This window comes from Apodemus sylvaticus, chromosome 2 (genome assembly GCF_947179515.1).
Source record: "Apodemus sylvaticus chromosome 2, mApoSyl1.1, whole genome shotgun sequence".
Lineage (NCBI taxonomy): Eukaryota > Metazoa > Chordata > Mammalia > Rodentia > Muridae > Apodemus > Apodemus sylvaticus.
The window spans coordinates 139,807,214-139,824,516 of record NC_067473.1 but is presented as its reverse complement, the minus strand read 5'-3'; the positions used below and the strand labels follow the sequence as shown (position 1 = coordinate 139,824,516).

General features: G+C 43.2%; 1 protein-coding gene across 9 annotated transcripts in view; it reads right to left on the bottom strand.

Annotated features, from left to right (window-relative positions):
* Window positions 1–17,303, bottom strand: part of Itpr1 (inositol 1,4,5-trisphosphate receptor type 1) — a 331,083-nt gene that overhangs the window by 164,234 nt on the left and 149,546 nt on the right. For all 9 annotated transcript variants that reach the window (XM_052174461.1, XM_052174469.1, XM_052174462.1 and 6 more), the window contains 8 exons: window positions 16,904–17,058; window positions 9,625–9,724; window positions 8,419–8,579; window positions 7,939–8,080; window positions 5,374–5,532; window positions 4,345–4,517; window positions 3,165–3,284; window positions 1,598–1,792 (listed from right to left, as the gene is read on the bottom strand). In XM_052174461.1, coding sequence (XP_052030421.1) covers window positions 1,598–1,792; window positions 3,165–3,284; window positions 4,345–4,517; window positions 5,374–5,532; window positions 7,939–8,080; window positions 8,419–8,579; window positions 9,625–9,724; window positions 16,904–17,058 — 1,205 coding nt within the window. The remainder of the gene's footprint in view (window positions 1–1,597; window positions 1,793–3,164; window positions 3,285–4,344; window positions 4,518–5,373; window positions 5,533–7,938; window positions 8,081–8,418; window positions 8,580–9,624; window positions 9,725–16,903; window positions 17,059–17,303) is intronic.

The following is a 17,303-nucleotide window of genomic DNA, read 5'->3' as shown; positions in this document are numbered from 1 at the left end:
ATTTCAGAAACAATGCTAAGGAGCGCTTCAGAATGGTATCTGTTATAAGGTATCATTTACAAAATCTGAGCAGTAGAAAATGTATACACACATGCACGTGTAATATAGTATAAACACAAGGAGTTGCTGTGGAGGTGGCTCAGCAGTTATAAGTACTTGTTCCCACAGGAGACCTAGGTGCAGGGCCCAGCTTCTACATGGTGGCTCACAACCACCCATAACTTTAGTTCCAAGAGATCCAATGCCCTCTTCTGATCTACACGGCAGTGAGCATCCATGTAGTAATGCATGGACATACATGCAGGCAGTACATAAAACTCTAAAAACATTGACATTCAATAATAAAAGATGACCATGTGTATAAATAGAAGAGTTTAGAATATAGGAGTCAGAAAAGGCACTTTAACTACAAAGTTTCATTTATCTTGTTAGGAAATACCAGAAGTACTAAGCTGTCTTCCCTTTTTTTCCAGAAGTATTTAGTAGTTAACTTCCTTTCCTTTTCTTTCCTTTTCATTGTTTCATGTGGCAAGGCTAAGGGCCTTCGAGCTGGGACAAAGACTAGGAACTAAGGAGGTCAAGAGAGATGGACAGTGGGGACATACAATGACGTCTGCAAGCAAACAGGGGACATCCCAGGAATGACAGCAGCTGGAGGGTGACAGCCAGAGTACCTCTGTGGTTTTAGGACAGAACTGAAAGCACACACCAATCATCCCTGCATTGGAAACGCACCAGACCAACATTTTGGGTACTAGTTTCTCAGTTGAGTTCTGCTAATCTGAAAATCTAAAATGCTCCAGAATCTGATTCCTTTTGAACGTCATGCTTGGGGTTCTAACAGTTCTATATTTCAATTTCAGAATTTTTAGAGTAGGGCTACATGGTGTGTGTTACTGCAAACCCCTGCCTTTTATCATAGATTTGCATACATGAACAGGGATAAATTCTGAAAACACAGGTGTGTGCACATATATAGAGAGATATGTTCCGTTTCTGTAAATATTCTAGAAGACTGGCACTATTATCCCTATTTTAAAGATAAGGACTCTGAAAGACAAGGGAAAACTCAGCCAAAGGAGAAAGGTTAATTAAGCAAAGAGATCAGGATTTGACCAGATACAGCATGAGCCCACAGCTGCATGCTACTGCCTGCACTATATACAGGCTTTACTGTTTATGGATCAAGTAACAGAGGCTGAGGCTCGCTCTGGCCCTTCTTACGGCATGGACAAAGACAACACTAGACTATGAGTCCGTGGTGTCTTCTACTTAATATTCACAAAGCACACATCTGACTTTCTGTCGGACAATCTTACTGCAGGACACCACATTATTACTTAGAGCAGTGGTTTTCAACATTCCTAATGCTCCAACCCTTTAATATAGTTCCTCCTGTCATGGTGACCCCCAACCATTTGCTACTGTTATGAATTGAAGTATGGGTTCTGATGGTCTTAGGTGACCCCAGGAAAGGTTTCTTTCACCCCCACAGATTGAGAACCACTGCCTTAGAGTGACCAACAAGGAAACCATCTGCTCCCAAGTGCTGTGCTGCGAAGCCTCTTAGCCCAGGCCCAGCATGCCTCCCACTCACCTGTAGTAGCTGAGGATGTCCCTGTCCTCCTTCTGCCCCTCTTTAGCATCTTGCGCCAATTCCCTAACACTCTTACTACGGATCTCCTTGCTGCTGTCCCTCCAGAACAGCCACACCTCCTCCTCATCTTCCCCGGCTTCAAGCGCATTCTCTCCAGTAGAAACGCCTTCAAACTCAAAACGAGAAAGAACCAACCTGTGAAAAAAAGAACAGGAGATGGAGCTCAGCTTTTATGAAATCCTTCAAAGTCTTATTTCCGTTCCAGCCGGGAGACACACAGAAAGCCACTTTGTGCTTTCTCTCTCCTAGAGGCAGAGCCACGAAGAATCTGTGGTCTTCATGTGCTTTAACTTGGGAATTCTCAACTAGCACAATCTTTCCTCCAGGTAGACATGTGGCAGTAGGGGTAACATTTTGGTTGTCACAATGCCGGGAAATGCTACAAGGACTATGCAGCCACAATCTAGGGACACTTCTGCAAACATTCTACAGTAACAGGATATTTTTTGCCATGAAGTCATCTATCCCCAATGTCACAGTGCCAAGGTTGAGGCACTTTGCATTAACACAAGTCCCCAAATTAAGTTACAACTAAGAAAAAACTGTACCCCTAAATTATACCTTAATTCTTTTAAAAACAGTCTACACTGCTTCAGTATAGTCACCAGAGAAAATGTTCTTTAATATCTTAATAATAAAAGTAAGTATCTACTATTACCAAAAGAGTAATAATAGTAATTATGATTAGTATCCACCACAACTGTAATATAGTATTTATATATAATAATTATAATAGAATATGTAATAAGCACTACTTAAACACTTTTCCTACATTTTTATTTGTTATGTGCTACAATGTGTAGACGTCAGTGGACAACTTGTGGGAATCAGTTCTCTCCTCTCACCATGAGTTTCCAGGGAACTGAACTAGGCTGTAAGGCTCAGCAACAGATAACCTCCACTCTCTGAGCCACCTCACCAGCCCATCAAACTTTTAAACAATGATAATCTACAACTCCTCCCAACACTGAATTAATATTAACACAATATTTGTTAGCATCTTTTTTTAAAGTTTTATTTATTTTATGTCTATGAGTACATTGTTGCTATCTTCAGACACACCAGAAGAGGGCATCAGAGTCATCAGATCCCATCACGGATGGTTGTCAGCTACCATATGGTTGCTGGGAATTGAACTCAGGACCTCTGAAAGAGCAGTCAGTGCTCTTAACCACTGAGCCACCTCTCCAGCCCTGCATCCTTTATTTTTTAATAAATGATAGAACTTCAATGGCTCATCGACTCTTTAAACTGTGTGTGTGAAATGCTCTCTGGTGGATTTACACAATTTTAGAGTATACAGAGTAAGTACAGAGGTCACATGAAAAGCAAGGTCAACGCAAGCTCAACAGTTCTTTTAAGCAAAGACTGTGAAACAAAACTGAAATGCTACCAAAACCAACATAGACAAACTCTGAAGAGGGAGTACATATTCCCCATGAGCACATACAGCCATTTCATATCCAACACATCCCACGGTTAGTGTATGTCCCTAGATGGCACTCACTTGGTCTCAATCAGGATGTCAGCATTGGTGGGATTCAGCACAGCTTTACAGATGAGTTCCTGGGTCACAGGGATTGACTTGTTCATGGATACACAGAGGTCAGAGAGGTAATCCAAGAACCTAACCAGAAAGACAGCAAGCAGGGTGTTATACACATGCCAGGCAGAGGAAGCCTGACTCTTCCTCGCACAGACAAGTCCTACATTGCCTTCTCAAGAGAAGTTAGGCACGCTGCACATTTTGATGGCAGTGACCACAGGAAGTTCAGATATGGTAGCTGAAAAGAAGAAAGCAAAGAATGAAAAAAATAATTAAGCAGCAGAAGAAAAATAACTGAGGCTAATGAAGAGGTGACAGGATTGCCCAGAAGAGAAGGAGGAGCAGGACGGGGAAGTTCTCATCAGCAGAAGACAGGGAAAGAAAGCACTGGGACCAGAAGGGCCTGGCCTGAAGCTGCCTGTGACAAACGCGCTGTCCACTGCTGTGGACCATCACTGGGAGACACTCCTCAACCTGGCTATGCCAGTTTCCTTCTCTGTCAGGAAAGACATAGTCGATGTTTTCTAAGGGGTTTCCTGAGGATTATATGTGAAGCTGCATAAAGACTGGCCTCAGGAGATGCTGTGGAGAGGTAACAGTGGCCATGTTTACAGCAGCACTGATGACACTGTACTGTGAACTGCTTCCCACGTCACCTGAAATCTCAGGGAAAGGAAAGTGGGGAGAGACAGGGAAGGGTTAAAAGGAATGGGGCAGATGTGTGGCATGAGAGGGTAGGAAGACTGCACCCAGACACAGGAAAGCATCCAGGAGACAACCGAACATAATAAAGGACACGGTGGCAACATGGGCAGGAGTTCTGAGAGCCACAAGGCCTAAACAGTGAGTGAGCAAAATCAAATGTCCTTTACCGCGTGCCATGTTCACGGGTATTTACCCATGCTCATTTAGCACATGAGGGAGTGAAAGTTGGGGAGAAAGGAGAGGTGGGCAGCTGGTCAACGCTGAAGTTGGGGTGACAGGAAGGGGTCCAGGATGGTGATCCGGCCTCTACACGTCACAGGGCCACTGGAAACTGAATGCGGCCAGGACAGGAGGCCTAGTCCACACCACCAGGACAGTTACAGTCCATCATTTAGCTGCCCTGAGGCCTCCTCTTGAGTCCTCTCTGGTGCCTCACCTGGGCTCCCTGTTCTTTCGCACCAGGCTGACAAACGTGTCAATCTCTGCCGCAGTAATGTGCTTCTCCAGGAGCTTCCGGTTATTGTGGAGCAGGGCAGTGATGGTGTCCTCGGCCAGCACGTCATAGCCGATCTGCTTCTGCATGAAGCCAAACTGCTTGGCTATGTACTCCTTTTAGGGAAGGAAACACATCAACAGATGAAAAGATGGTGTGAGAAAGTTAAACGTTAGAAAAACTAGTGGCAGAGCCTGAGACCTGCGGCTCAACGGGCAAAGGGCCCTGGGCATCTTCAGCCTTCTCTACCTCAGGGAATGGCGGGGGAGGGGCGCTCAGATCCTTGAGCCTTTACCACACCCACCACACAATGTCGGCAAGCAAAGCCTTATAATCTACATGTGGATATTTTCAATGTACAACAACAGTTTTAATCTACTGATTTATATTTAAAATAGGGTTGGAAAAGTTCCCAGCATAGCTCCAGGTTCAATAAGACACCCTATCTCAGAGGAACAAGCAAGAGGGTAGTAGAGCAGGACACCTTATGTCTGCCCTGACATCCACAGACATGGATCGCACACTCACACATACATGCACATATACTATGCACACATGCAACCCCATATACATATACTATAAATGTAGTATCAATCTCAAAAATAGAAATCTCATTGAAATATGTTCACAAGAGGGATTTCTCAGTACTTCTTATACTTTATAAGATATTTTTAAAAAAATATTATATATATATTTTTTATTTTTTAAAACTGACATCTGAAAAAATTACATGTATAACTGTTTACAAGGTACTGTGTGATGCTTCTGTAGTATCTTCCTCAGGGATTCTGTGATACATGTTCTTCCCAGGCTTGCCAAGCATCGCTTTCCTTTTTACGGGCAAATTTATCAGTGCACTATTCTCTGTCCATCAAATGCAAAGGTACACTAACAGGTAAAACTCATATGAGTTGGGCATGTGAACTTCAGGGAGGAAACCAACAATCACTTCCTGTCCAACCTAATCCCCACCTGGTTCTTCCTGTAGTCTTGCTGTGAGTGTCGCAGGACCCTGTAGCAGAGTCGGCAAATATGTCTGAAAGGAGCATGGCGCTGGTCCCCCAGCTCCTCCAGCCGAAGCATTGGGCCATCCCCGCAGTCTGTGAAGGGGGCCTGCAACAGCTTGAAGATCTGTTTGTAAAAGAAAGAGCAGGCGGCCATCACTCCGTGTTTTAAACGCTAACTCTTTCCAGAAAGGACCACAACTAAAGGGAAAACGGGGATTGTATAAGATGGTTTCTCTATCTAAACGCATCGAGAAACTGACACCCGAATCTGTCAATCAGCTGGGCTGGGCACCCACTCATTTGTCGGTCCCTATACACAGGACACAGCATTGTTTGACAGCATGCAGGGAGAGATTTAGGGTGAAATCACACACCTTTATGACGTCTGCCAGGGACAGAATCAAAACAGATTAGCATTGATCCAGGCACTAAAACTGAAATTGTGAGGACTTGTTAGGCCAGGAGTCACACATGTCCACAGTTCAACTTTTGAACTCAGCTGTCTTTGCATGCACACACAGGTATAGGCTGACCTCGAACACTGGGCTGGCCTGCAACTCTTGGGAGGAGATTCAGTAGGTTTTGTAACAGATTTTGGGAAGTCTCTGCCTAGCTTCATGAGACTATCTGACCCCTTTCCTGTAAGGCAGTGTGACCTTGGCCACGCCAACCACAACTCTTGACGAACAAGATACAATTAGCCAGCTCGCTTGTGGATTAAACTATAGAAACAGCTATCATCTCATAAACATTGACAGTGCTCTCAGGGGGCTGCTGGATTTGATGCCTCCTGGACCACAGTCCTAAGACCACAATGAATGTAATTCTTTGCTATCAACCAGATGAACTGGATCTCAGGAACACTGGGTAACCATGCAGATCACGTCCAAAGTAAACATGCTCTCTCCGTGGGAGAACACAAAGCACCACAGTATCTAACACACTTAAGTTTTCTAAGGATTAAACAGAGAGCAGCTGTAAACATCAGAAGGACAGCTCCGTATGGAAGTGACCAACACTGTTTTAACCCCTCCAGGGATGGCTATCCTGGAAATGAACAGGAACATTAAGCAAGGATTCTAATCTGGCTTTCAACACATGAAACATCTGGGTGTAATTTATTCTTGGACTTCATCCTTGCTGAAATATGAATTTTGTCTATTACAGCCCAACGGGAAGAAGGATTTCCACATGTCAAATTCTCATGGAGAACCACTGGGATTTGGAACTATCTCTCTTCATTTTGATCACCAGCAAGTTCCAAGGAATAACTAAATAAATCTCCCGCAGCGTTAGAGAAACGCATGGCGTACACCCAGAGTGTGTCCTCCTCCTGGATTTGTCTGCTTCTCCCTCTAATTCGTCCACTTATTGAAGTTAATACTATCCATATTCAGAATCTTAAAGGTCTCTAAAGGCTCACAGTATGCCTGGTTCCTGATGTGGCAGTGTTGAGATGTGAGTCTTAGCCACCAGCAGATTCATAGCTGAATGGGTTTCATAGGAGAGGTGTGGTCACAGAAGCTCCCTCTCTGCTTCCTTCATGCAGGGGTTAGCAGACTACATATTCCCCGCCACCATGTATCAGAGGCCAAGAGTAACAGGACTAGTGACTGTGGACTGAAACTCCTGCAACTGGGAGCTGCAACAGACCTTTTCTCTTTAAGATTATGTTTTACCAGCTGTGTTGTCACAATGACAGAAAGCTGACTCCTACAAGCCAAATGCCATCTAGATACTTCCTGTAAGTGCATACTCCTTGTTCATGAAAATATTTAGAAGTAATCACTAAAGTTGTCCAGGAGACCAAATATAGGCCTTCTGAGTTTGTCAAATCCTGCAAATTCCCTAAACACCTGAGGTAACCATAAGGGAATATGGTACATTATATAATGTTTGAAGAATGCAAAGGTGTCACTGAACATTTCCTAGGGTACCTCACAAGTGGGCGCTCACTTGGCTCCAGTTCAGCGGATAGGGTACCTGTCAACTGGACGGAGGCACTGAGCCCTGAGAAGGCATGGAGCCTTACGCATCTGGAAAGGCTGCCAGCCACATCATGTCACCTGTACAGCAGCCCGAGCAAGGCAGAACTCAGACCCAGCAAGGAGAAGAGATTGTGAAAAATGGTGAAAAATGACAAATGAGTGGGTGAAGCAGATAATCTGGGGGCAGCAAAAATACTCCATGAATTTTCAGGCAATGATACTATGATAGTGCACAAATGCCATTATATATCTGTCAAATCATGTACACCTCCAAGAGAGGACGAAACCTTGTGAACCTTGAGTAATAGTGGTGTAGCAATCAATGGTCACTCCTGCAACAAACGCTCCATTCTGCTGCAGGACGTTGACCCTGGGGCAGGGGACACAGGAGGACACTCTCCTGGTGTTTACATTTGCTACACACTTAAAAAAAAATCATCCTGTAAGTCTTTGGGGTAAGAATCGTCCGTGTCTCTCTATATGAGAGGGGTCCCACCCGCTTCTCACAGAGCCCACCCTGAAACACACCACGGCTTACTGACCTGCTTGAGAATATTCTGTTCCCTCATCAGCTTCTGCCGCTCTCGGTTGGGCTTGGAGAAGACTACTTCAAGCACGTCTTGGCCAGAGTTGGTTCCGCCCGTGACAAAGTAAACCAAGTCTTCCAGAAGCTTCGTGACAGACCTTAAGATACAGAGCTGGCTAAAGGCACAGTTCAAACTTCCACAGGCTAGAAGCCTTGCCTAGAAAGGCCCAGGCTTTAAGAACAAGGTAAACAGCAGAGAACTCAGCTTTCTAGCAGCCTTGAAATCACAGCTGAGGCTGACTGCGCTGCATAATACAACTAAGACAAAACACAGCACACGAGGAAATAAAAGCACCCACTGAAGCAGCCTGTGAAAGCTCAGACCCGCCCCGCTCACACACAGCTCTTCTGAGTCAGATGCTCTTGCTTCCCAAAGGCTTTTTGAGTCTAGCCACCAGTGAGGACTGCTGCGTCAGCACACGCAGGGCGCCCTCACCTTCTCTCGTTCTGGGTGATGGTACCCTTCTCCAGCTTCCCAGCAATGGAGCCCAGCACCTTGCTGGCATCATTGGCAAAGTCCAGGTCCCGAACCTCAGCAGGAGAAACAGGAACTATGGCGAAGGCTTCCTTGTCCTCCTTCAGGGGAGAGGTACCGATCTAAAAGGCAAGGGAGTAGTATAGGAAAATCTTGACTGGGAAAGTAAGATGTTAATCAGATACTTAGTTTACAGGATATTGGGCAATCCAAGGAACTTCAAGTTCTCTTGGCATTAATATCAAGTTGACATAGGATACTTCTAGAAGAATGTTCTCCAAAGAGAAAATTAGTTTTTTGGGAGGACTGGTAAGGTAGCAAAGGGGGAGGTAATGTCTAATTTGTGTATATTCCTTATGCATGGCACTACTGCTTACATAGAGTCATTTCCACGGAGTGCACAGTATATGGTGAGAAAGGAAAAAAACAGAAGGAAATACGAGGGTGAACACAGGCAACAGGAACAACTCTTATAGCTTCCTTGGTCACAGGGAGGATGTAAAATTCTGAAAACTAAGTAACATTTCATTAATAGAGGATATGTAAATACAGAAAGTGGCAATTACTGACTCGACAGAACAGAGAGACTGTACCAGTCTTTCAATGTTTCTATGAAGCTGAGCACACCAATAGGAAAAAAATAAAATCCTAAAAAGAAAAATTCCAAGTGTATTCATGCTACGGAAGCTTAGCGACTGGTGGAGAAAAGAAGTGTTACTAAATGTGGGTGAGAAAACCTCTTTTAGAGACCCTGTGTGTGTGTGTGTGTATGTGTGTGTGTGTGTGTGTGTCTATTCCTTATATAGACTGAGGGGAAAATACTAATGATGCAGGGCGGAACAAACAAGATATCAATGTTCTCAGATACAAGCAAATATTCCCACAGCCAAAGTCATGTTACACATGAAATGCAGAGAATTTCTCAACACCAATAGAATAAAATAAAAGGTCTGGTTATTGTCAAAGCACTGAGTTTGTTTCACCAGGGAATAAACTCCTAGGCAATAATTTTTTTTAATCACTTCAAGTTTGATCATGATTACACTCTAATCAAAGCTAAAAGAAACGCAGCAACAGGACAACACTCCCAAGTTCCATATCTCCCTCCTTGTCGTCAAGGAGCCCTTTTATCAGAGACTAAGGGAGATAGCCAGGTTCTGGACTCACTTTCAGCATCACGGGTTTTTCCTCTTCCTTGTCAATGGGGATATTTGTGCTGTGAACCCAGGTGTTTGTACACAGGTGTCTGAGTCGGACGTAGGAGTTCCTAAAGGGAAGCAATGAAAATTATCAGACACAGGGACATTCTGGGTTACTCTACAGCCAGTGGTTAAAACACATCTTGTTAGGGAATGGGCTAACAAAAATAGTCCTCTACTATAGACATTGGGCAGAATATACTTGGGAATCAGTTGTTCCTGTCACCAATATGCTTACAATAAAAAGTAATTCATAAAGACACTAAGGTTTTAGATATGTGATATTTCTAAAAGATATCCTGTGAATAAATACTAGAAAGAGCCTGAGAGAGAGTCACAGAACTGGGTATAAACTACTGCATATTGTGATAACAGTTAATAACTAAAATTTTCAAAAGGCTCAATAAAGGAAAAGATGAAATCATAAAATTTCTGGAAGAAAAAATAAGTAAATTTTTATTTATTTTGTGGGCAGGATGAGCTTTTTAAAGTATTTAATAAAGTACAATTTTAAATTTTAAAACAAAAAGAAGGGTAAATTTGATTACATGGTCAAAATTTTGAATCTTCTATAAAGGAAGTGTGTGTGTGTGTGTGTGTGTGTGTGTGTGTGAGTGTTTACATGTTCACACAAGACTATCATTGGCCAGGCTAAAAGAAAAATAGAAACCTCACCAACTCCATTTTTTTATTTTTTTTCTAGAAGAAACAACAGCACAGGTGCAGCATGTGTTACAAAGATGTTCACTCAAGTGTTATAAGACTAAAAGGACTGTACCATCTAGTGTCTCATAAGGCAGTCCATTACAGGGTAAGGAATGGCAGCTTCTTAAAATAATGACAGATAACAGTCACTTAGCTGAAAACACTTCCACAACACAAAATTTGGCTAAGATCATACAAAGTAGATGATGGTTGTTGCCTGTATTAGAAATCACATGTTTTATGTGTGCCCAGAGACCTGTTGGAACCTCCATGAACCAGAACCGTTAAATGTAGCGGATTCCCTCTGGATAACTGATGCAGCTGCTACTTGCTGCTCTGTCCTTTACCAGGACTAAAAATCCTTGTTTCTTTATATGATGAACGTGCACTATGTTTAAGACATTTTTCAACAGGATTGTTGCCCTTCAAGAACTCGCAGTAGCATTAGTAAGACAAGATGAGAGTACACCACACAAGCAGAAACAAGGAAACAGGCACTAGAAATCACGTGGTTCCAAGACAGTTGAGGAAGACTCAATTCCAAGAGGATTGACACAGAAAACAGCTATGGACTAGAACTCGACACTCGTGTGCTAGAGACAGAAAGGACAGCGGAAGACATTCAAAGCAAGAGCGCCTTAGGACCAGGGCACACACAGCACACTCATGGGGGAGAGACCAAGCTAACCCTGTGCTTTCAGTGGAGCTTCATTTTCTTTGTTGTGACTCCCCTTCACATTCCAAGGCCAGAAGAGGGAAGCCCTAGTATTATTCACTCGGATTAGCATGAATTAAGATGATGTGCACAAGATATTAAACAGAGGCATCTGCAGTTTTTTATTTGAGTTTTATTCATTTTTCTTTATTTTCTGAGGGTAACCAAAGCTTGGGGCATAGCTAACATTGGATAATTATATTCCGTAGAGTTCTATAACCAATGTCATCAAAGACACAAAGTACATTCAATCAATTCTTCTGAAGTTGAAGAATTCCTAACACTTAACTCAAAAGTCATGCTGTCTGGACAAGCACATAAAACTCACACAAGTAGATGCTCTCCCAATGCTCATTTAAAAATATCCAACTATGTGTACTGTAATTTTATTATCTGGTTCAATATAATCTTCAAGGATTAGTCATTATCCCTCTTGGCTCTGAAGTACTCTATCTACTGACTATTGCAAAAATGCACTTCTTGGTACCATTTGGCAGACATCCGTGTGTCTAACCTTAAACACTGCAATCTGTAATAAAAAAAAATATACAACACAATTTTAAAATGACTTGTGGGTTAGCACAGTCATATGGAATCAGGATGGCATCCTAATACTCCTGTGCTGCTAATTAATGTTCCCATGTGTTCCTCCAATGGTGTGCCCGCACTGCAGAGTGCTAATATGCAGAGAATGGAATGTGTTGCTCGTAAGGTTACTAAATTTTCATATACTCAATGGATAAGAGACGCTATTCTCTTTTGGCTCTGAGGATGGCAGCCAAGAGCAAGAATGAAGAAAAAAATGTCAAGGTAAAGATCCAGCAAGATCATACATGAACACACCAGCAGACCACGCCTGAGCTTTTCTCCTCCAAGGCTACAATCACCGAGGCTTACAATCAGTGTTAGGACACCTGCTCGCAGGGGAAGGCGGCCATCAGGAAGCAGTAACGAATACTGAAGCAGCAGAGGCGGGGGCTTCCACCAGCAAACACCACCTAGCCAGCTGACTTCCTTCTCCTCAGGACCATGGGGTTTCCAAGGCACTGGAGAGCACAGGCTGACTACTCCCTCATTCTCTTTTTGCCAAGGAATGCACTAAAGAATCTCATGGGCAGTGGGAGATTTTAAATCACATCTCTCAGATCTTTACCAGCCTAACAATCTTTAAGCACAAACTACAAAGGTTACTCCCCTGTTTCAGGAAGTAACCTCCTAAGTAAGTAACATCCTCAGAAAAAAACACTAATCTTCAAAATTGATACAATAGAAAATAGTTTAAACTGCGATGTTTTTGAGTTCTGCAAACCAGTACCTATTTACATGATAGGTAGTAAATGAGAATTGAAGTTTTCAAAATACAATATATGCTCCTAAAAATGTTTTAAAATATTCAAAATGAGCTAAGAATCTAAGTGTAAACAATGAAAATGAATAAAATCTTGGAAGAATAAACCAGTATAAAATTTTGTGGCCATGTTTTTTTTTTTTTAGGCAAGAAGCCAAAAGCTGAAAAAGATTGAAAAATAAATTGAATCTATTTAAGACACCATTGAAGAACAAAAAGATAACATGCAAAAAAAATTGCAAATCATGGATCAGATAATATCTGGATCTAGAAAGCATACAAGTCAATAATAAAAAAGGATATATAACTAATATATAACATGAGGAACTGTACTAAAGGTAGCAGCATTAGAAAGGTTGAGAACCACTGTACTAGAGAGACACCACCTGCTCATCCACGTTCATGGATGCTCTATTCACAGCAGGTAGGACACAGGCCTCAACCTGAACATCCATCAGTAGAATAGATATGAAAACTATAGTACATATACATAACAGACTATTACTCACTTGTAAAGAAAAACAAAAGCTGTAGGTAAAGGGATGGAACTATAAAAAAAAATGATACTGAGTGAAGTAACCCAGACCCAGAAAGACAGTCACCCTTGCTCTCCCCCACAGACAGATCCTGCCTTCAAATCTGTGTTGTATGTGTTTAATTTGGAGCAGGGATGGAAGGCAGGCAACTAGAAAGTGGTCTTCTGCATGGAGAAGAGATTTTAAGAGAGGAGGTAGATCACAGGAGAAATGGAGGTAGGGATGTGGAAGACAGCAGGGAGGAAAGGCTTGGGTGGGGGAGGGGCATGGGGGAGGGGCACAGGGGCGGATTCAGAAGATGGGGAAAGGGGAGGGCTAACCCAAAGGAAGAGAATATGAAACCCCACATGAACGCCACCCTCAACATACACCAACTTAAAGGCAAAAAGAGTAAGAGCAGAGCTAGCAGGACACCGTGAAGTGAGAGGAGGAGATTGAAGATTAAAGACTGAGGTAGGGATGGCAGAGAGGGACAACCAGAACTCAAGATCTATGAAAAAGCCTTGCAGAAACCTGCCACTTAGTAAGCTAAGCTCATGGGTAGCGCACGCCTTTAATCCCAGCACTTGGGCGGCAGAGGCAGGAGGATTTCTGAGTTTGAGGCCAGCCTGGTCTACAGTGAGTTCCAGGATAGCCAGGGCTATACAGAGAAACCCATGAACAGAATTTCCCTGCATGAGAGGACAATGTTGCTTCCAGAAGTCTCAGGTTATGACATGAGCACTGCAGTGCATGGCATGGGATACCTCCTTATGAGCTGTTGGTAAAGAAGAATCCTAGTGCTCTCTAAAGTAGCATGAGTTATTGGCCTGTCCTTGCTTACCCACCACCACCACCTGCCAAGAGTCCTGCTGCTGAAGATGCCACAGGATCTGGCTCCAGGACACACGCAAGTCAATCTCAAACCTACCAAGAGACATTTTCCTGACTGCTGCTCTCACAGTGGCAGAGGGGGCTGTGCAGGCTGCTGAGGGAGAAAAGACATCCATGGTCTTACCCAGTGCTGGACCCTTCCTGTTATATTACAAACCTGCCAGGCATGATGTGCGCACTCAGGCAATGGTAGCACAATTGTTGTAAGGTAACTAACACTTTCTGATTGGATTTTAGGTCCATTCTACCAAAGAGAATTTTGTGCCTGTGCTATAAACTTTGCCAAGAGTTCATACATGGCTAAGGATGTCAGGCCCTGAAGCACAATCTGCTTTTCTTATTCTGCTAAATGGTCACACTATCAACATGCCTTTCTGAATATTCATACTTATACTGGTAGAACCACAGTAGATGAAGGCTGTTCTTGACTTTTTTTTTTAATCAGGGGAACATATTTTTGTGGAGAACAGAAGTCAGGGGAGGGAGGCATACCTGGCCAATGTGCTGAGAATAAGTGCTCAGCCTACCTGGAATATCTGTAGCTAATCTACTACTCCCAGGTCTCAGGGGACATACAGAAGAGGAAGCAGGAAAACCGTAAGAGTTGGAGAATGGGAAGGAACACTGGGAAATGCAGACTTCTGGCCCTGACATGCTTGTTACAGTATTATGGTTACCTACACAAGAGCCATTTTGAAGGTAACTAAAATAATAGGTTATAGATCTAGAAGAAAGCTGTGTATGCCTGTGGGGTTTTCCAAATGGACATCTGTGGCCTCCCTCAGATTCTCAAGGGGTTAACAAGCCAGCTGAGCTTCACAACTAGGAATCTGGCTGACTAGCAAACAAAGGCCTTCTGCCTTGTAAGGTTCTGTTCTCTGTGGGCTGGGCCTTACACTTGTCCCTTTGAGCAGGGACCAGAATAGCCAATGAACACACGTCAAGGATCCTGAATTCTGACAGCAACCACACAGACGTGGTATTTAGTTTCCCAGTCTTCCCCAGGCTGAGCAGGAAAATGGCAAGGTACAATACAACACAAAGGTATCTTCAGTGAGGGGCCCAGCAAAGCCCAATCAGCACCAGTGAGACATTAGCCACCCAGTGCACAGCGGAAGGGTGAGATGGACTGTCTCACTGTGAGACAACTCTGTCCCACCATTTACCAATATGGACTGCTACAGGACTCTAACTTATGACACTCTGCTTAGACTTCTGAGTCTCGATGTCTTCCTATAAAAGGGTGTAGAATTCATAGCTCACAGGACTTCAAACATGACAAAATTATGGAACTCGATAAATAATACTGTTCTTGATTTTGCTAAGAACAGATTTTTGACAAGATGTGTTGGTACACACTTTTAATCCCAGCACTTGAAAGCTAGAAGCAGGAAGACCTGTGTGAGTTCCAGGCCAGCTAGGGCTTCAAACTGGAACCCTACCTCAAAATAAATAAAAAACAAACAAATAAGTGGCTTTGGGGGCAGTAAGATGGTTCAGTACACAAAGCATATTACAGTAGCACAAGTATATCACTCAGAGAAGGTGGGAAGATGCCTCAGCAGTTAAGAACTCTGGCTGAATTTGGGTCCCAGCACCCACATGTGGCTCACAACTGTCTGTAGAGTCTATGGGCAGCTGGAAGCACATGGTGCAGTAACATATATGCAGGCAAAAACTCTATATAAATCCAATTAAAATATATAACTCTAAAACATATTAGAAGAAAAAGAATGGCATCTGAGTTTAAGCCCCACAGCCCAGAGAAACACTGTCCTCTGGTCACCATGCTTGCAACAGTGTACACACTCATTGACACACATCATGCACAACACCAAACTTGTTTAACATGATACCAAAGCTTGTTTAAAGAGTGTCTCTTCCATTTAAAGCACAGTATCAAATTATAATTTTGTTTGTTTCTTTATTTATTTTTTGAGACAGGGTTTCTCTGTCTAGCCTTGGCTATCCTGGAACTTGCTCTAGACCAGGCTGGCCTCAAACTCAACAGAGATCCACCTGTGTCACCTATCAAGTGCTAAAATTATAAGTATGCACCACCACTGCCAGGCTATAAAAATACATTCCCAGGCAACAAAAATAATAGGTTGAATAAAATAAAATCCATGGAAAAGAATATTGGTTTGACCTTTTAATATTTTAAATACGTTTTCTGTGCATACGGTGATTTTCACTTTTTAAAATTCTCTCTTCAATTATTTATCCAGTCAACTAAGAGACAGCCTAGGTTTGGGGATGGAGGAAGAGGTGTAAATTTACTGAGCTGCTTATGGATTGTTAACCTGAACATAGCACTTTTAAATGGTGTGTGTGTGTGTGTGTGTGTGTACACCTGCATGAATACAGATGTCAAAGGACAGACAGCCTTCAGCATCAATTTTCCCTATCCACAGCAAGAGCTTCAGGCAGTCTCTTGCTCACCACGACTAGGCTATCTGGCTTGGAAGCTCCCAGGCACTCTCCTAACTCTAGTCCCACCTTGTTGGAAAAGGACTGTGATTACAGATGCAAGCTTTTACACCTCTTACATTCAGCTTGACTTCAGCTATAGGGACTCAAATCAAGGTCCTTCAGCTTGAATGCCAAGCATGGTATCCCCTGTGCTTCTCCCAGCCCAAATACAGTGTTGTTTAAATAATAATAAAAAAAATTATCCTATGTATATGAGCACTTGCAGCGTTTATGAGTATCTCGTGCATGTCATACCCACAGAGGCCAGAAGAGGATATCAGACACCAAACAACTGGAGTTACAGATAGTTGAGAGTCACCATATGTATGCTGGGAACCAAATCTAGCTTCTCTGTCCTCTTAACCCCTGAGCCATGTCTCCAGCCTCATAAATACAGTACCTTTTACCCAGCTATCAACGACTTACCATTGATGACCCATACAAAACTCGGTGTCATGTTAGAGCCAGTCCAAAGGCTTAACTACCTCCTTCATAAGTGCTTTAAGACACGTCCATGATGCTTTGTATTCCAAAAAACACATCCGGGTCATCACAACCAGCCCTGACTCTCTTGGAATAAGGAATTTGAAAATCATACCTTGGGACAAGGCTGTCACCTCCACGCAGAGTTGTGGGGTCTAGCTCAAAGATGGAGGAGATGTCGTTGCCTTCGGGCACAGAGACCAGAGAGTATACCATTTTTTCTTGGGCATTTCTCAACCTACTCCGAGATGCATCCTGATCAGGGTCCACCTGAGGGCAAAAGGTGTGGAGTGAGAGCTCTGTAGGTAACAGCCTCCCTTACCACCATCAGTCCAGTCCACAGGAAGAGAAGAGCGGTAACAGTGAGTATCAGCGGCTGGCAGGAGAAGGAGGACAGTTTCAGAATAGCCCTGAACGGTGACCATGGCCATCTGATGTGAGGCTACTCATTCTCTGCCATCATACAAAATCTTCAAGCACTGAGGAGTGGCAACAGCAGGTAACTATGCAAAAAG